At 40.1% G+C, this 21376-nt stretch overlaps 1 protein-coding gene across 6 annotated transcripts in view; it reads left to right on the top strand.

Moving 5' to 3' along the window:
* SPAG16 (sperm associated antigen 16) overlaps positions 1 to 21376 on the top strand; it is a 581714-nt gene that overhangs the window by 324390 nt on the left and 235948 nt on the right. For all 6 annotated transcript variants that reach the window (XM_070933195.1, XM_070933193.1, XM_070933192.1 and 3 more), the window contains one exon: positions 20762 to 20888. In XM_070933195.1, coding sequence (XP_070789296.1) covers positions 20762 to 20888 — 127 coding nt within the window. The remainder of the gene's footprint in view (positions 1 to 20761; positions 20889 to 21376) is intronic.

Raw genomic sequence — 21376 nt, 5'->3', positions numbered from 1 at the left:
GCAAAGGAGGCAGTCCCACTCCTGGCCTCTGCCACACATTGCCTCAGGTCGGCTCTCGGAACCCAGCCGCTCCATACATCTCCTGGAGCACTTCAATGATCTGGTTTCTCAGCGCTGTGGAGTAACTCCAGTCATCATCCTCAGAGATTTGTCTCTCCCTCCATTGAGTGAAGTGTTGTCCCAAAGTGTGAGTAGTGGTCCAGGAAGTGGCCGCTCTCAATGGTCTGCTGTCTTGGTGTCCAGCCACCAATCCCTGGAATCACCTTGCTCTGCCTCTGCTGCTACTTGCAGCCTTCTCTCCGGTGAGCTCTTCCCACCTGACCTGTCCTTTGGCCTGACTGTAGCCACAGACTCCTCTGTAGGAGAAGAGGTCTCAAGCACAGTAGCTTCGGTTGGAGCTACTAACTCTTCAAGGTCAGCTGCCTTTAACCCTGGCACCGTGCCCTTAGCCATTGAAAAGAAATGAGCCCTAACAAATCTGCCAGGTTCCAAACAGAAGGAAATAAAAGGAGACAAACCTAGATGGCTGCTACCTTAGTTTAATCACTTCTTGGCACTCACTGACAATCACAGATGAAAATCTTGTTAGGGCTACTGCCCTGTGCTTCCCACCACCATTTATCCATTAGTTATCACTACCTACCTAATCACGCGCGCTGCTCCCTCCCATGTGACCTGGAAGTTGGCTTATGTTTAATTCTTGAGTATTTACAACCAGCATCTAAATAGTTAATTCACTTGAGTATTTACAACCAGCGTCTCAACAGTTAATCCACTTGTTATTTCCGGCTGGCCATGATGATGTCATTCCCCCAACTATTCTCTCCTGTCAATCCTATCAGTTCCTGGGAGGCTCGATGAAGCAGATGCTGGGCTGAAATGAGATTTGTGCTTTCCTGCCCCCAAGAATGGCAGCTCCATGCCGACAGCATGCTGGAGCTGACAGTTTTTTATCGAATGCCATCACTCTGCTAAACAACTAATTCCCACAACACTGTCAACGAATTTACTAAGCCTGTATTATTATTATTATTCTCATCCTTCCTATTACCTATCTCCTCCCACTTATGACTATAACCATGTTGCTTGTATTTTTACGATTTATATTGTTCTGTTTGTTTCCTAGTATAAATTTGATTGCTTATTAGTAACCTATGACTATCACTAAGTGTTGTATCTTATGATTCTTGATGAATGTATTTTTTTTCTTTTTCTTTTTCCTTTTATGTACATTGAGAGCATATGCACCAAAGGCAAATACCTTGTGTGTCCAATCACACTTGACCAATAAAGAATTCTATTCTATTCTATTCTATTCTATTCTATTCTATTCTATTCTATTCTATTCTATTCTATTCTATTCTATTCTATATTTGACAAAGCAGTCTACAATCTAATTCTTAGTAAGATAGAACAGTTCAGTGTTGAGAAAAGTAAGTTCCTGCACCTAGACAGGAAAAATCAAACACATAGATATACAGTAGAATAGGCAGTATCTGGCTCAACTGTAGTAACTGTGAGAGAGAGCTAGGTGTCCTAGTGGATCACCACTTAAATATGAATCAGCAGTGTGCTAGGGCTGCCAAAAAAAAAAAAAAAAGCCAGTGCAGTCTTAGGATGCATAAACAGAGGGACAGCATCAAGATCACTAGAAATGATATTGCACTAATGAGGCCACACTTGAAATACTGTATCAAATGCTGGTCACCACAATGAAAAAAAAATGCTGAGACTCTAGAAAGAATGCCCCAAAAAACAACTAAGGATAAATCCAGGGGTGAAATGCTCCCGGTTCGGACCGGATTGCCCGATCCAGTAGCGATGGAGGCGGGTGGTTCGGAAAACCGGTAGCAAAAATCCCTGCCCCCGCCCCCCATGCCCAGCTGAGCCGTGCGATCATCGGAGGCTTTTTTTCTTATAAATGCCTCTGACGATCCAAGCTGAGTTGCCTGATCATCAGAGGCTTTTTAAAAAAGCCTCTGCCGATTAGGCAACTCAGCTTGGATCGTCAGAGGCATTTATAAGAAAAAAAAGCCTCCGATGATCAGGCAACTCATCTTGAATCACCAGAGGCATTTAAAAGAAAAAAATCCTTTTTTTCTTTTAAATACCCCTGACGATCCAAGCTGAGTTGCCTGATCGGCAGATGCTTTTTTAAAAAGGCTCTGACGATCAGGCAACTCAGCTTGGATCGTCAGAGGCATTTAAAAGAAAAAAAGGATTTTTTTCTTTTAAATGCCTCTGGCGATCCAAGATGAGTTCCCTGATCAGCAGAGGCTTTTTTTCTTTTAAATGCCTCTGATGATCCAAGCTAGGATCATCAGAGCCTTTTGAAAGCATTTTTTTACAACTTCTTCACCGAAGAGGTTGTAGAAAAAATGGTTTTAAAAGTAAAAAAAAATAAAAAATTGGCCACGCCCACCCAGTCACATTACCCCACCACCACCAAGCCACGCCCACAGAACCGGTAGTAACAAATTTTAGATTTCACCACTGGATAAATCGTATGAGGAATCACTAAGAGAACTACATATGACTAGCCTAATGAAGAGAAGGATTAAGGGTGATATGATAGCTATCTCTGTAATGTTCCCCTTTTGGAATTCTCTATATGCAAAAGGTCACAATAGTCATTTTCTCCAAATTAATTTCAAAGATCAAAAAATGTTTTTCAAACTGCAAACAGCCATTTAGTTTCAAACATATACAGGTAGTCCTTGACTTACAACAGTTCGTGTAGTGACTGTTTAAAGTTACAATGGCACTGAAAAAAGGGACTTACGACCACTTTCCATGCTTAAGACCATTGAGCATGGTCATACTATTTACATTTGGATACTTGACAGCTGATTCATATTTATGATGGTTGCAGTGTCCTGGAGTCACAGTGTCCCCTTTTGCAACCTTCTGACAAGCAATGGGGAAACCAGATTCACTTAACAAATGTGTTAATAATTTAACAATTGCAGTGGTTCACTTACCAAATGTGGCAAAAAAGTTGTAAAATGGGGCAAGACCCACTTAATAAATTTATCAGTTAACAACATAAATTTTGTTCCAGCGTTAATTCAGGAATATCTATCTTTAAATATCTATCAATATCAACATCTTGAATTGCATCTTTAGCATATAACTTTGTATAGAACTCCAAAAAAGCCTTTTTTATTAAATTCTGTTGGTAAATCTCCTTACCTCTAAATTCTATCTTGTCTATAACACGTGATTTTTGTTTTTTTCTCATCGTGTAAGCCAACCATCTCCCAGGTTTATTAGCATTACAGAATGTATTATGTCTGGCATATTGTAGGCTGGTTGCTACTTGCCCAGCCATTAACATATTAAATTGCTCTCTTAAGATATTGATCATATCTTTTGCATTTTTGTCTCCCGGATTAGTTATAAGCAATTGTTCTTTCTTTTTAATTTCCTCCTCTATCTCTTTCCGTCTGTTTTGTTGTTTTAGTCTATATTTATTGTTCAAAAAAATTAATGTTCCTCTCATATATGCCTTACTCGCATCCCATACCATTTCCATCAAGGTACCTTTATTCATATTGTTAACAAAAAATTCTTTCATTTGTTTTTTAAGTTCACTCAAGTTATCTTCATATCTAAATAAATTCTCATTTAACCTCCAAGACCTCCTTTCCCCTCTTTCCTGCTCTAGTTCCACCCAAACCGGGCTATGATCAGTTAAAGTTCTTGGACATATCTTCGTATTCTTCACCCTAGAAAAAAGATCATTTGTGGTTAATATAAAATCAATCCTAGAAAAAGATTGATGCCTGTCTGAAAAAAAAGTAAAATCACTTTCCAATACGTTCCTTTCTCTCCAAATGTCTCTGAGCTCCATATCCTCCAAAATATCAAAAAAAGATTTAGGCAACTTAGCACGCATGGGTATCTTGGAGAGACTTTTTTTATCTTTCTGGGTATTTATTACCCCATTCCAATCACCCATTAAAAGTAAAGATCTATAGTCCCATTGTAGTATTTTAGTATGTAAAAGTTTATAAAATTTGTTTTGTTGTTGTTTAGGTGCATATATTCCAATTACAAGCAGCTTCCCATTCTTTGTTATTAATTCAATTGCAATATATCTACCTTGAGTGTCAGCCTCAATTAAATTGGCCAATAAGCCTCTTTTAACATATATAACTAGGCCATTTTTCTTCTCTGGTGCTGATGCCACAAAATGTGTGCCTAATTTCGAATTTATCAAGTACTTTTGATCTGAGGATTTAATATGTGTTTCTTGCAAACAAATAACATCATTCTGAAATTGCTTCAAGTAGTGAAATATTTTTTTTCTTTTTTGTGGAGAATTTAAACCGTTGACATTCCAAGATAAGAATTTATTTGCCATCTCTGGGCCCTCCAAGCTTTGAGAGCATCAGCTGAACCTTCTCCGCCATTTTGGACTTCCGCCTAGCTCCTCCCACTGTTTGTGTTTTTTGGACTTGTTGAGTTGAATCTTGAGGCTCTCGTGCCAGATGTTGTTTGTAAGTGGCTCTTGTCAATCGTTGATCTTTTGGCAACTCTATCATCTTTAATGGCTCAAGGGTTGATGGTGGACCCCCACTCAACAATAAATCTTCTTCCAAATTAGCTCCTCCAGCTAAAGCTTGAGCATAGGTTTGTGGTTGCCCTCCATCTTTCTCTTGTTGTGTCATTTCCAATTGCTTTCTAGCACCCCCTGGTGAGGGTGGCCGTCCAGCCTTTAAAACATCGGCATAAAAATCTTTTGCCTTTCCAACTGTGTTTAAGTGATATCTTTGCCAGCGTATGTCACTATTATCCCAAATGGGACATCCCATCTGTACTGGAGCTGCTGGTTTCTTAATTCATTCACCAAAAAACCAAACTGCTTTCTGTCTCTTAACATTTTAGGAGGAAGCTCTTTCAGGACCACCAGCTCTTGTCCATCCACTTTAATCTTGTTTCTGTAAGAAGCTTGCAAAATGTCATTTCTAATTCTCCTTGTTGTGAAATAAATCACCACATCTCTTGGTAGCTGCTTTTGTTTTGCCAGCCAGGAGTTAACCCTATAGATTTTGTCCATTTGAATTGCCACATCTTCTGGCCTTTCTGAAATCAGCTCTGCTAAAGCATTGGAACAAATATCTTTTAAATTTTCACCACTCTTTTCTTTCAAACCTCTCAGCCTCAGGGCAAATTCCATTGATCTGTATTGTAATATAACCATTTCATCATCCACTTTCTCTGTTTGTATCATAACCTCTCCTAATTTAGTTGCAAGCTCCAAATTAGCATCATCAATTTCCCGTACTCTCTCCTCAATCTTTAACATATGATTAGCCAGTCCTGAAACTGCAAAAACAATGTCATCTCTTATTGCATCATGTTTTTCCTCCACCACATCTTTAATTTTCTTTAACTCCTCTGAAAATTCTTTCATCATTTCTGCCTGATTGTTCAGGGCACCCATTATAAATTCTTTAAGGTCTTGTGACTGTGTATCAGCCGGAAGTTGTTGTTTTTGAGTCACTACAGGGGAACCTCCTCCCCCTTTAGAAGTTGGTGGCTTTAGTTGTTTAGCAGCCATTTTATTTTAAAATGAGTTTTTTCCTTTTACAGCCACAAAGTCTTATAAACAGTCTTACAATGTCTATTTCAGAGTTTTTTCAAAATAAACAGTCCTCTCTTCAAACTATTCTCAGTCCCCAGCAATTTTCTCTTCAGGCAGAAAACTCTTAACAAGCAATTTCCCTTTAACTTTCACTTTCCCTTCTGCCCATAACAAAGGCTTCCTCTCCAGCCTCCAGCTCAGGAAAGCTCCGTTTGCAACAATGTATTCACGGAGTTAAGTTCTGTTTCTTTTAAAAAGCTTGCACTCTTGCTTCCGCTCTGTCTGCCTTGTTGAAAATCATTAGAACTCACTGTTTGCCGGCAGAATTGGATGCGACGTCTGGCTCTGACTAGCAGAGGCACCAGCGATCCGGAGCAATGGGAGGGCTGAACTGGGGAGCTCTCACCCTCCGAGTCCCTGGAATTAATCCAGGGACTTTCGGGGAGCTCTACCCACCCCCTCCGACTCTCCTCTCCTTCTTTGCCCAAAGGAGAGTTTTTTCAAACCACCGGACAGCAGTTTAATGCTGTCAGGGCGGTTTTTACAGATCGGGTGGCTGGCGGTCAATGGAGACCATCCTCGACGTCCGCGGAGCCACCGAGGAAATTGTTGGGGCAATTAAACAATTAAAAATAGGTAAGGCTCCGGGAACAGATGGTCTAACAGCTGTTTATTATAAACATTTACAATTTGAAATGTTAGAACCACTCAAAATCTTATTTAATAAAATACAGGTAGGAGGAGGAGTACCACCTTCCTGGAAAACAGCTTTTGTCTCACTAATTCCAAAGGAGGATCAAAATTCCATCAAACCTGAGAATTTTAGGCCAATTTCACTTTTGAATACTGATTACAAGATTTTTGCTAAGATACTAGCTAATAGATTAATGCCAGTTATGCAACAAATAATTCATAATGACCAATCAGGGTTTATAAAAGGGAGACAAATGAAATATAATGTTAGACAAATTGTAAACTTACTGGAATATTTGGAAAAAAATAATCAAGTCCCTGCAGCGTTTATATTTTTGGATGCAGAGAAGGCATTTGATCGCTTGAACTGGCAATTTTTGTTTAAAATAATAGAGAAAATGCATTTTGGGGAATATTTTACACAATCAATTAGAGCGATATACCAGCAGCAAACAGCACAAATAATAGTCAATGGAGGTTTAACAGAGGTTTTTAGAATTGAGAAAGGAACAAAACAGGGGTGTCCTCTGTCCCCATTGTTGTTTATCTTGACTTTGGAAGTCCTATTGAATAAGATTCGTGACTCAGAAAAATTGAAGGGTATTGTAATTAGACATCAAGATTATAGATTAAGAGCATTTGCAGATGATTTGGTTGTTACCTTATCCCAACCTATCGAGTCGAATCCATATATATTGGATATAATTGATCAATACGGGAAAGTATCAGGGTTTAAAGTTAATTCACATAAGACAAAGATGATAATTAAAAATATGTCTATACTTGAAAGAGATGAACTAGCAAGAATAACAGATTTTGAAATAGCTAAAAAGGTTAAATATTTAGGAGTGTACATAGCAGCTTCAAATACAAAATTATACAAAAATAACTATGAGGTTCTTTGGCAGAAAGTACAGAAGGATATGGAGAATTGGAAAAAATTACAGTTGTCTTTATTGGGAAGAATTGCAGCAATTAAAATGAATGTGTTACCTAGATTTTTATTTTTGTTCCAAATGATACCTGTGCTTAAGAAAGATGAAAATCTGAGAGAATGGCAGAAAGGTGTTAATACTTTCATTTGGGCTGGGAAAAAACCCAGAATAAAAATGAAAATTATACAAGATACACGTGAAAGAGGGGGTCTCAAAATGCCTAATTTAAGATTATATTATGAAGCAGCAGTCTTATCACAAATTAGTGACTGGTTTAACTTAACTGAGGGGAGAATTTTGAATCTAGAAGGTTATGATTTGTTATATGGATGGCATGCCTATTTGTTATATGACAAAAAAGTGGATAAAGTATTTAAGGCCCATATATTTAGAAATGCTTTGTTGAGGGTTTGGAAAAAAGATCAATATAAGTTAAATTACAAGATACCTGTATGGGCAAATCCTAGACATGCAATAGAAAATATAAGTATAGAACAAAAACAGGAGGTGATTACCTATAAAGAGCTTCTTATTATGGAAAGCGGGGTAATGTATTTGAAACCTTTAGATACATTGAGAGAAGAAGGCATAATTTATACATGGTTTCAGTACGGTCAACTTCAAGCTAGATGGAAGGAAGATCAAAAAACTGGCTTTGTGCAAAATGAGGAGAATTTAGTAAAACAAATTAGAGATCAAAAACAAATGCATATTAAAAGGTTGTATAACTCTTTATTGGAAATAGACTCTGAGACGGAACTGGTTAAAGATTGCATGATTAAATGGGCACAAAATTTTCAAGAGCCAGTAATGATGGAGACTTGGGAAAAAATTTGGACTAGAAATGTGAAATTTACACAAGCACAAAATTTAAGAGAAAACTTTTATAAAATGTTTTATAGATGGCATTTAGATCCCAAAAAATTTTCATGTATGTATCCTAATGTGCAAGCTAAATGTTGGAGATGTGACTGTGATGATGCAACTTATTATCATATATAGTGGACTTGTAGAAAAATCAAAGCATTCTGGATAAAGATTTGGTGGGTGATGCAGAATATTTTTAAAAAAGACTGAAATTTACTCCACAGTTGTTTTTACTGGGTATAACTACGGACTGTACAGTTGCAGAGACTAAACTGACCTTGAACTTGATAACAGCAGCAAGATTGTTGATAGCACAACATTGGAAGAAGGATTTTTTGCCTACTATTGATGACTGGATATTGAAAGTAACTAATTTAGCTGAAATGGCTAAAATTTCAGCATATTTGAAGGATCATACACAAGAAAGGTATATACAGGACTGGAGAAGATGGATTGATTATATTCAAAATAAGTATCAGACCAAAAAATATCAAATAGCTTATGAATGATTTCTTTTAACTGTATAAGCGCTATATAAGTGATATTAGAAGTTTTATGTCTAAGAAGTAGGATTTTATCTATGGGGGGTTAAGAATTTTTTTTAGGGGGTGTTAGTTTAATGATTGGTTAAGCAATTTAGTTTATTGTTAAAAGTTAATAGAAATACCTTGTGTTCTGCTCTGGGAAGTCGGGGAGGGGGGTTGGGTGGGAGGGTTGTGGGGAAATTGTGTTTGTTTTACTAATAAAACTTTTTCAATAAAAAAAAAAACATAAATTTTGTAGTCAATTGCGATCCTAAGTTGAGGACTACCTGTATTTGAATGCTTTGATTTATTTTACATTTAATCATTCATGCCTGAATGTTTTATATTAAAGGCAAGAAAATTGTTATTTCATTATTGGTTTTTTTTTCTTTGATTTTATATGTTACCTTTCTGCTCTGGCAGCTGACAAAGGACGGCAGGAGGGGGAGAACAGGGTGAATATTGGATGAGAGATACTCCTCTCACCTTCTTTGCTGGCAGACAACTTTAATTTAATGCAAATTACTCATGAGTAAGCAGGCACAGTAGCAATTTTGAATATACTTCACTCCTTTGAAAGAAACTTTGAAAGCAAATTTTCTTTCATCAAACTGAATTACAGGTAACAGAACTGTAAGAATAGAATAAAACATCATGAGAATTTTTCTGCACAACACTATGTACTGAAAGCATTAATGGGAAGTCAGCCTGAAAGTACAAATCAAATGAAGAATGCCTAGTTCTCTGCAAGTTATCCCCCTGCCTTCCTCACTTCTGTATCACACTCTTATTCCTCTTGTGCCTGCTTTCTCATCAGATCCCTATACCTACTGTGCTCAGACAACTGTGCTCAGTTTGGCTTCAGGAGACTGAAGGAAGGGGAGAGAAGCAGTTGTGGCAGATGCTAATTTGAGATTGGTTGTTTGAGCCTCAAGTGAGAACTCTGCATTGATTTGTTGGATGATTCATGTGTTGTTTTCTTGGCTATCCATATTGTTCTCATGACTCTTTTCCAGCACCAAAGTTCAAAGCTGTCAGTACTTTTTCTATTCTGCTTCTTCAGAATCCAACTTTTACTTCCATAACATGCCATAAAAAATTACTGCCTGATAATCAGTCAATTATAGTACTATGTTCATTGGAATAGACAAATCACAACATCAGAATATATTTTCTATAGTTTTCAGTGCTACTCTACCAAGTGCTTTCTATGTCATATTTCTTGACTTTTGGTTATTTTTCAATTGATAGGCAATCCTAATATGGAGAAATTATAAACGACGCACTCTACACTCATTATCATTTCTAAGGCTGTTTGTTTTATTTGTGGTTAATTTATTTCTTTATATTAAAAAATAGTCTTGGGATTTTTACTTCTTTGTGCTCCTTGAATATCATTTGGTAATTCCAGAGTAACTTCATCTGCATAATACAGGTAGTCCTGGATTTACAACAGTTCATTTAATTACCATTCAAAGTTACAACAGCACTGAAACAATACTTTTCACACTGCACAGCCAATGCAGTATCCCCATGATCATGTGATCAAAATTCAGCCACTTGCAATTAATGATGGTTGCAGTGTCCCGGGGTCATGTGATCATCTTTTGCAAACCTGACAAGCAGTCAATAGGGAGCCAGATTCACTTAATTGTGTTACTAACTTAACAACTGCAGTGATTCACTTAATAACTGTTACAAAGAGATGTTGTAAAATGGGGCAAAATTCACTTAAAAACTGTCTTGCTTAGCAACAGAAATTTTAGGCTCAATTGTGGTTGTAAGTGGAGGACTATCAGTACAGGATTATCATGTTTTTTTAATTCAATGTTAAAGCACACTTTTCTTCTTCTAATCTAGTCCCTCAATATATACTCAGTACATAGATTAAATAAAGAGGAGATTATACAGCCTTGTATAATTTCTCTGCTGAACTAGAACCTGTTTTTTTACCATGTTTTACCATGTTTCATCCAGGGAGCTGGATAAGGAGGGGTGAAAGGCTAATAACTCATGGTACCTTCTAGAGACACAATTGCTGGGAAAGGTATGCACATCCACACTGCCTACTCTACAGTGCAGCAGGCCTCTACAAAAAGAAAACCAACAACTTAGTTGATGAGGGAGAAATTATCTTAGATGAAGATGAAAAACTAATAAGATGGAAGGAATATATTGAAGAACTTTTTGAGGATACTAGGGATGATATTGAAAAGGGAAACATAACAATTGGACCAAACATCATTATAGAGGAGGTTGAACATGCAATAAAAACAGCAAAAACAAGAAAAGCCACAGGACCTGATGATATTCCAGTAGAAATGTTAAAATTGCTGGAAGACAATAGGAAGAAATTTTTACTGCAGCTCTTCAATTGAATATATGAAACCGGAAAGATTCCAGATGATTGGGTAAAGTCAACTTTTGTGACAATCCCCGAAAAAATAAATGCAAAGGAGTGTACTGAATACAGAACAATAAGCTTAATGAGTCATGCCCTGAAAATATTCCTGAGAATAATTCACACAAGAATATATGACAAAATTGAGGCACGTCTAAGTAACACACAATTTGGTTTCCGAAACTATCTTGGTACACAAGATGCCCTATTCAGCATTCAAGTTCTTGTACAGTGTTTCAGAGATGTCAATCATAGTGTTTACATGTGCTTCATTGATTTTGAAAAAGCATTTAATAAAATAAGACACAGCAAACTATTACAAATCCTGAAACAAGTGAGACTAGATGACAAAGACATCCAAATCATAAAGTATCTATATTGGCATCAGTTAGCAAATGTGAGACTAGGCCGTAAATACTCAGATGATACAGAAATATAAAGATGGGTGAGACAGGGCTGTATTCTGTCTCCGCTGTTATTTAATATCTACTCTGAGTCAATTTTCAGCGAAGCACTGGAAAACATTGATGCTGGCCTCAAAGTAAATGGTGCTTTGATCAACAATTTAAGATATGCTGATGATACAGTTCTGCTTGCCAGTAAGCATGAAAACCTTCAGTTCCTCATCAATAGAGTCACAGAAATATCTGAAAAATACAGCTTGAAGCTTAACACCTCAAAAACCAAGATCATGGTCATCAGCAAACAACCCATTAATTTACCACTGATAACTTCAGAAGGAATACCACTAGAAAAAGTTGAAAAGATCACGTACCTCGGTTCTAATTTACATGAAAGCTGGAACATGACCACTGAAGTAAAAACAAGGATAGAGAAAGCTCAATCAACATTCTTCAAAATGAAAACGTCTTCTGCAGTCACGACATAAGCCTAAGATTGAAAATCAGGTTTGTGGGATGTTAGAATAACAGAATTGGAAGGGACCTTGGAGGTCTTCTAGTCCAACCCCCTGCCTAGGCAGGAAACCCTACACCACTTCAGACAAATGGTTATCCAACATCTTCTTAAAAACTTCCAGTGTTGGAGCATTTGCAACTTCTGGAGGCAAGTTGTTCCAGTGATTAATTGTTCTAACTGTCAGGAAATTTCTCCTTAATTCTAAGTTGCTTCTCTCTTTGATTAGTCTCCACCCATTGCTTCTTGTTCTACCTTCAAGTGCTTTGGAGAATAGCTTGACAACAGGGGTGGGTTCTACTTACCTTTACTACCGGTTCGCAACATGCGCAGATCGCTGATGATGACATCTGAAGTGGTGGGTGGGGCCTCCCGCTGGTTTTACTACTGGTTCTTGTGAACCGGTCTGAACTGGTGACAACCCACCACTGCTTGACTTCCTCTTCTTTGTGGCAGCCCCTGAGATATTGGAACACTGCTATCATGTCTCCCCTAGTCCTTCTTTTCATTAAACTAGAAATACCCAGTTCCTGCAACCTTTCTTCATATGTTTTAACCTCCAGTCCCCTAATCATCTTTGTTGCTCTTCTCTGCACTCTTTCTAGAGTCTCAACATCTTTTTTACATCGTGGCGACAAAACTGAATGCAGTATTCCAAGTGTGGCCTTACCAAGGCATTATAAAGTGGTATTAACACTTCACATGATCTTGATTCTATCCTTCTGTTTATGCAGATGTTACATCTTTTCTATTCTGCTCTATGGAGTAGAGCTTTCTCTGATAGAAAGCCACTTGAAGAGACTAGAAGCATTTGAAATGTGGATTTACAGACAGCATTTATGTATAAGTTGGGTTGACAAAATCAGAAATGAGGAGGTGATAAACCATCTGGGAAAGCCAAGGGAAATAATCAAAACCATAAAAAAGCGAAAGTTAGAATATTTTGGACATGTGATGCAACACCAGGAAAAGTACGGCATACTTCACTTAATCCTCCAGGGAAAGATTGAAGGCAAACGAGGTTCAGGCAGAAGAACATCATGGCTTCAAAATCTAAGGGACACAACTCAGCAGCACTTTTTCGTGTGGCTGTTGATAAAAATAGGATTGCCAACATGATCGCCAACATCCGATGGCGGATATGGCACAAGAAGAAGAAGACTCTTTGAACACCTCATTAAACCTTTGCCTATAAACAATAGTATTGATACGACTTTCCATTACAGTACAAAGGGCCAGTTTATTTTTTAAAAAAGTGAATGCATGCTGGCAATCCAAGATTGTAAATCTGGATCACAGTATATTTCCAACTGTGAAGTTATTTATTTTTTGCTGTCCCTTCATTTGCCAAATACACTATTCTAATCAATCAACTCTATTGTGGTCACAATTCAATATCCAAAATTTATTGCATTGCTTCAGTTGCAAAAAAATGCATAGCATTTTGTAAAATGAATATAAAACCCATTATTATCTATATATAAATAAAAATGTAAATGTCCGTTTGTACATAACTGCACATCTCCGAAAGTTCTTCACCGATTGCTTTCAAATTTTGACACAACATTGCATTCCACTACGGGCGTGCTTTTATATACCTATATTATATACATGTCACACCTCTGACAGGTAAAAACATGAAAAACATTGAAAAACATTGAAAGACATTGAAAAACATTGAAAAACAGCACCATCTGCTGGACGTAAAATCAGCATGGCAGCCTCCCAGCCCTGATTACACTCAACAGATTTCTGCTCCTTATATTTAGACTCTCCATATTGCTTCCAAGAAACTGCACATTTGGAAGGCAGAGACGCCCGAGGGCCATATCCTGCCACCAGACTTGGCAGGTAGGCAGCCGGCTCCCTGCAGGCAGTGCTTCTAGGGCTGGGCGGGGTCCGCCCGAGCCTGACTCTGACCTCCCCCTCCCCAGCCACCCTGCAAACTAGCCTCACCCGCCGCTGCTGCCCATCCCCCTCGCCAGCCGCTCTCAGGGTTCCCTCCAAAGAACATCTGGCAACGAGGTTGCCTGGGTCTGCCGAGCGGGAACCCTCCGTCCCTCGCCTGGCCCGAATCGCGCCTGGCCCAGCGCTACCATGGGCCCCGAGGTCAGAAAGACCAGCCACTAACCGGCGCTATGCGAATCCGGTTGGTGAGCAGGAGATGGAGGCAACTGTAGCCTCGGGGCCGCCTTTGACCAGTGCTGCCTTTGATTCCCAGGTGGGCACTCTGGCAGTTCATGGAGCCTACATGAAAATTTCGGCCTCTGGCAGAAAAGGGGCTCCGGGGAGGCTTCGGGGGGCGGAAACAGGCAGGAGGGAGGATGGCCGGCCCTCCTTCATTTCGCCTAGAAGAACAGGGGATTTAATCATTCCCCTGCCCTTGGCAGGTGGGGGATGAGAACTGTGCAGCAGGTGTCCAGTGGGGTGTGCGTGGCTCCTGGCTTTGCCACTTTCTTCCTTCAGGCAGAAAGCCCCAAACCAGCCTCGAACCCCCACTGCACCCCCTCCCTCCCTCCCTTTCCTTCCCTGCTATGCGTCTCCATCAACCCCCAGAGAACATCTGTGTAGGAGGACGGAGGGGGGCCCCGAGTTTCTGCTGTGGTGCAGAGAGCTGCGAAGGCCTGGCCTGAAAAGGTAAGGGCGATGGCCGGGGATGCAGAAGAGGCCGGGCCAGAGACAGAGATAAACAGAGAGAGAGGGAGAGAGAGACATAGAGAAATACAGAGAGACAGTTAATATATGTAATATATTACATATTACATATAGATTACATATATTACATATATTACATATAGATAGGTAATATATGATTACCTATATATTTTTTCTGGAGATGATGATATTATTATTATTATTATTATTATTATTATTATTATTATTATTATTATTATTATCATCATCATCATCATCATCATCATCATCATCATCATCATCAACATCATCATCATCATCTTTATGCATTAAATATGAAACTCAGTCAACTGAACATTCAAAAATGCATCACAAATACCACTGACTGGTGCTAATGGTTGATACAGGTTGCTACCAGCGTCCTAGGTATCAACCAAGTACCTTCTTAAGATGTATGATGTTCCAAGTAGCACACTTTTTTGCAGTTCCGCTGGTATTACTGCAGGAAGCTGCAATTTGCTGATGTATGTTCCTGGACATGGTACCAAGTGCCCCGATGACAATGGGTATCACTGTTACATGTTTCATCCATAGCCGTCTAGTTTCGATATTGTAGGTCGCGATATTTCATGATTTTTTCCAGTTCTTTTTCTTTGACTCTGGCATTTCCTGCTACCGCAATGTCAATAAAGTGTACGTTTCTGTTTTTGACAACTGTGATATCTGGCATGTTGTGTTCCAAGTGACGATCCATCTGTCCCATCTGATCCCCAAAAGTCCCACAAGATCTTCACCTTCTCATTTTTTATAACTTTTTCCACATTATGTTCCCATGAGTTTTTGGATACAGGAAAGTTGTATTTTTTACATAATGACCAGTGAACTAATTTAGCAACTTGGTCATGTCTAGCTTTGTAATCAGTTTGTGCGATTTTGCTGCATTCACATATTAAATGTGAAACAGTTTCAACTTTGTTATTGCAAACTCGGCAATTTGGATTGTCGGTGGATTTTTGTATCTTTGCTTTCATGGCATTAGTTTGTAGTGCTTGTTCTTGAGCAGCCAGTATTAAACCTTCCGTTTCTTTCTTCATGGTTCTCATCTTAAGCCATGCCCATTTAAAGTTGTCATCACATTTTCCCTCAATGTCTTTCAAGTGCTGTTCATGCAAAGCTTTGGTTTTCCATCTATTTAATCTGTCATCCAGCTGTTTTTCCTTATATTCTGCCTTTGTTTCTGTTGTTTTTATAATGTTCTCTGTTTTCACAACCTGCAGCAATTTTTCTGTACTTTGGTTCACATAATCATTCAAACTTTGTTTTTCTTCTTCTACAGTTTGATGGATTTGCAACAGTCCTCCACCCCCTATTTTTCTTGGCAGGTACAACCTGTCGATGTCACTTCATGGATGTAAATCGTGAAACATATTCAAAAGTTTGCGCATTTTCCAGTCCAAGTTTTCCAGTTCAGCCGAAGTCCAGTTGATGATTCCAGCTGAGTCACTGGAACTATCACTGGAACTATTAATGGCTTTAATGGCTTTAATTATGTTTCCAGCATTCAGCTTTGATTTTAACATTTTGCGGATCCTCCTGATGTATTCCTTTTGTGGTGATTCTTTGACTTTTCCATTCAAGATGTTATCTGTTTCCAATATGCCTAAGTATTTGTAACCATCATCCTTTGCTAATGCTTTTACTATGTTTCCATTTCCCAGTTCTATTCCTTCTATTTTTCCCATTTTTCCTTGCTGCATGGATAATATAGCACATTTTTCAAGTCCAAAGTTCATTTTGATGTCGCTGCTGAACAGTTGAACTGTGTTGAGTATTGATTTAAGTTCAGTGGGGCGTTTTGCATACATTTTTAAGTCATCCATGTATAGTAGATGGTTTATCTTGCCATGTTGACTTGAGATTTGGTATCCCAGTTTTGTGTTTTGTAGGATTATTGTCAGTGGAATTAATGTGATGTTGAACAGTAGTGGTGAAAGTGAGTCCCCCTGAAAGATTCCTCGTCACATGGTACCAAGTGCCCCAATGACAATGAGTATCACTGTTACGTGTTTCACCCATAATCGTGTAGTTTTAATGGCCAGGTCGCAATATTTCATGATTTTTTTCCAGTTCTTTTTCTTCAACTCTGGCGTCTCCTGGTACAGCGATATCAATAAACTGTATGCTTCAGCCCTCAACAACCGTGATATCTGGCGTGTTGTGCTCCAGAGTATCATTATTATTATTATTATTATTATTATTATTATTATTATTATTACTATTATTATTATTCGCAGTCAGCCAGATGTTCAGACTGAGTTTGGCATTTTTGCCTATCTATCGAGTCCTTTCAATGTTTATTTTAACATTATATAAAATTACAGATTAAAGTATATCAAGAAAAAAACCTGGTTGCTCAATTGGAAGTACCTGTTGTAATTAAGATAGATTGTTTATTAGAGCAAAAGACAGGTAGGTAGAAGATCACCAGGCCTGAGCCTCAGACAAGTTCTGGGGATGAGGGTGGGAGTGGAGTGTCCTGGGCAAAAGTGACTTCTTGCTGGCAGACTAGTGCCATCCAATGATTGCCATACTCTTAGGCCTGAAAGCCTGCCAACTGTACTTGCAGAAACCTTGGAGGGGCAGGCTCTGTCCCTTTAAAGAGTTTGTTGATCCCTAATTATAGAAGCCAATCATAAATCTCAGTCCAGTATTTAGGGCAGAAATTTTTATTTGTTTCAGTGACCAGAGATGGCAGTAGCAGAGTGTGACATAGTGGATATAAGAGGAAACAGAGCCCTTCATTTCCATTTTTAAAGATTTCAGGATTGTTTTCAGGATAGTTTCCAGGTTTCAGGATTGTTATCATATGATTTTAAAAATTGGATAAATTTAAAATATTTGGGGATTATTGAATCCCTGCAATAATGTTTAGAAATGGTTGGCTGTCATCCTTCTGTATTGGAGGTGTAATATGGAAGGAACCTTGGTGCACTAGCATTTCCTTATTAGTTAGATATCTTGGATTGCAATTATTTTATTTTATTTTTTATTTTATTTTAAATTTATATACCGCCCTTCTCCCTGAGGACTCAGGGCGGTGTACAGCCAGAATTAAAAAACATGAAATACAAATATTAAAAACAATTAAAATATATATAAATTTGGCCCAAAATTAAAAATACAAACCAATTAAAACATTTAAAATTTCTTCTTAAGCCAGCCCGGCTTGCTGGAAAAAGTGGGTTTTAAGGGCATGGCGGAAGGCGCTAAGGTCTTGGATTCTCCTTATCTCTGGGGGCAACTGATTCCAGAGGGTAGGTGCCCCCACAGAGAAGGCCCTCCCCCTGGGGGTCACCAGCCTGCATTGATTGGCTGATGGCACCCTGAGGAGGCCCTCTCTGTGGGAGCGCACGGGACGATGGGAGGTCGTTGGTAGCAGCAGGCGGTCTCGAAGATAGCTAGGCCCGATGCCATGGAGCGCTTTAAAGGTGATAACCAGCACCTTGAAGCGCACCCGGAAGACCACTGGGAGCCAGTGCAGCTCACGCAGGAGTGGTGTTACATGGGAGCGCCATGCTGCTCCCATCACTACCCGCGCTGCTGCATTCTGGACCAGTTGGAGCCTCCGGGTGCTCTTCAAGGGGAGCCCCATGTAGAGAGCGTTGCAGTAGTCAAGGCGAGAGGTGACGAGGGCATGAGTGACTGTGCACAGGGAATCCCGATCAAGAAAGGGCCGCAACTGGCGAATCAGGCGAACCTGACAAAGGTCCCCCTGGTTACAGCTGTCAGATGTTCCTCCAAGGACAGCTGCCTATCCAGGAGGACTCCCAGATTTCGAGCCCCTTCTGTGGGGGCCAAAGACTCTCCCCCAATAGTCAGTGATGGAGTCAACTGACTATATCGGGATGCCGGGAGCCACAGCCACTCAGTCTTGGAAGGGTTGAGCCTGAGCCTGTTCCTCCCCATCCAGATCCGCACAGCCTCCAGGCACTGGGACATCACTTCAAGGGCATAATTGGGGTGGCCTGGGGTGGAGATGTACAGCTGAGTGTCATCAGCGTACTGGTGGTATCTCACCCCAAAGCCACGGATGATCTCGCCCAGCGGCTTTACATAAATGTTGAACAGAAGGGGCGAGAGGACCGATCCCTGTGGCACTCCACAGATAAGAGGCCTCGAGGTTGACCTCTGCCCCCCTGCCAACACAACTGCGACCGATCGGAGAGAAAGGAGGAGAACCACCACAACACGGTGCCTCCCACCCCCAACTCTTCCAGCCGGTGCAGCATGATACCATGGTCGATGGTATCAAAAGCCGCTGAGAGATCTAACAGGACCAGAACAGAGGAGCAACCCCTGTCCCGAGCCCTCCAGAGATCATCAACCAAGGCGACCAATGCCGTTTCCGTGCTGTGCCCAGACCTGAAACCCGACTGGAACGGATCTAGATAAGATGTTTCCTCCAGGAATTGTGGGAACTGTCGCGCGACCACACTCTCAACAACCTTCGCCATAAAGCGAAGGTTGGAGACAGGACGGTAGTTGGCCAATATTGCCGGATCCAGGGACGGCTTCTTGAGAAGAGGCCTCACCACCGCCTCTTTCAAGGCAGCGGGAAAGTGGCCCTCACTCAGCGAAGCGTTGATAACACCCTGGAGCCAGCCTCGTGTAACCTCCCGGGAAGCCAGTACCAACCAGGAGGGACACGGGTCCAGTAAACATGTGGCCGCACTAAGTCTCCCCAAAATCCTGTCCACATCATCGGGAGTCACAGCGTCAAACTCCTCCCAGATAACATTCTCAAGACTATTCCTCGTCACTCTGCCCTGATCTACCCAGAGTCCAAATCCCGCCGGATCTGAGCGATTTTGTCATACAGGTATTGTCCGAAATCCTCCGCCCTGCCTTCCAAGGGATCCTCCCACACTCCCGGATGGAGCAGGGAGCGGGTCACCCTAAACAGGGCGGCCGGACGATTCCCTGATGACGCAATAGAGGCGGAAAAGTAATTAAACTTTGCCGTCTTTATCGCCACTAGGTAGGTCTTAATATGCGACCTTACCAGTGTTCGATCAGACTCAGTGAGACTGGCCCTCCAACCGCTCTCCAGGCGTCTTTTCCAGCGCTTCATTTCCCTCAGCTCCTCGGTGAACCAAGGAGCCGCACGGGATCGGCACCGGGTCAGAGGCCGCAAAGGCACGACTCGGTCCAAGGCCCCACCAGCCGCCCGATCCCAGGCGGCTACCAGGTCCTCAGCCGAGTCATGTGCTAGAACCTCAGGAAATGGCCCAAGCTCCATCTGGAACCTCTCAGGATCCATCAGACGCCTGGGGCGGATCCATCTAGTTGGATCCGCCTCCCTGCGGCGGGGGGCAGCGGTTCGAAGATCCAGGCGAAGGAGTGAGTGGTCTGTCCATGACAAGGGTTCCATATCTATATCCCCAATAACAAGACCACTCAACCACTGGCCAGAGACAAAAATCAGGTCCAGAGTGTGACCTCCCCTGTGAGTAGGGCCATGAACTAACTGGGTCAGGTCCATGGCCGTCATGGAAGCCATGAACTCCCGAGCCACCTCAGACGTTTCACCAGCGGATGGCAAGTTGAAATCACCCATGACTAAAAGCCTGGGTGTATCTACTGCACCCAGTAGATACATTGCATTCCCGGAAGGATGTCTATGTAACAAAATTAATTAAACTCAGCCTTTGAATGCTCACTCTTTTTTTGAGACAAAATCAAATAATATCATTCCTAATTTAAAAGTGTAGAATGGCAGCAGAACTTTGAAATTTGAATAGTTTAGTACCTTCATTGGTTTTTTTCTGTATTTTCTTTTTGTCTTTGTTTTAATTTTTGTCTGCTTCTGTGCCTTTCTGTTGGTTGGTTTGTTTCCTTGCCATGCTAATTTGCTTTTAATTTTCTTATTTTACATTTGTTTTTTTTAAGAACATAGTTTATATCATGTTTATCATCTACATATGTATTAGCTACTATATTATTAATATGTAATTTCTTTCAAGAACCTTTAACTGTAACGTTTCTAACATTTAATAAATAATTGAATTTCTGAAAAAGAGGATACACATATTTGGGGAAATTTATTGTCCATTTGAGTTTGTTGATGCCAACTCACATTGCCCTTTGATTTTGTTAATTTATTTCACAATTGCTCAAGATATTTAATTGTATTACTTTACAGTGAACGGTGCAGGTATACCTTGCGTGGCCACAAGGATTCAGTAAACAGCATTGAGTTCTTTCCTTTCTCCAATATTATTCTCACCAGCTCTGCAGACAAGACTTTATCTCTGTGGGATGCCAGAACGGTAAGTAGGCTTTGGGATGTATTACTAATTCATGTAAACTGGACAAGTTCAGTGGTTGCTTAATGGGCAAGAATTAAATCTGTTTCAATTACAAATCAGATTCTGGGGAGAAATTGTGTGATTACAGAGATGTACAGTATTTGGGGTTTCCTGAGTGTTACATGAACTGTAATTTTATAGGATGTATTATTTCCAAACATTTCCAAATATATATATATTTATTTATAAATGTTGTAATTTATGGTAGGCTAGATCATATATTTTTGTAGTCATCTTGAAATGCTCATTTCTGTTAGTCTTTAATGTCTTGGCAAGGTGTTAAAATGGTGGCATCCAGTTTGGAAAAAGCTAATTATCTAAATCTGTTTCAGTCTGGCTTCATGCCTGAATATAGTATTAAAGAAATCTTGGTTGCTCTGAGGGTTGACCTTTACTATGAGACAAGGTGAGTTCTACATTGTGATTCTGCTGGAACTTTCCAAGGACTT

This window comes from Pituophis catenifer, unplaced genomic scaffold (genome assembly GCF_029215685.1).
Source record: "Pituophis catenifer annectens isolate HBS135680 unplaced genomic scaffold, rPitCat1.0.hap2 SCAF_1, whole genome shotgun sequence".
Lineage (NCBI taxonomy): Eukaryota > Metazoa > Chordata > Lepidosauria > Squamata > Colubridae > Pituophis > Pituophis catenifer.
This window is presented reverse-complemented; position numbering and strand designations above follow the sequence as displayed.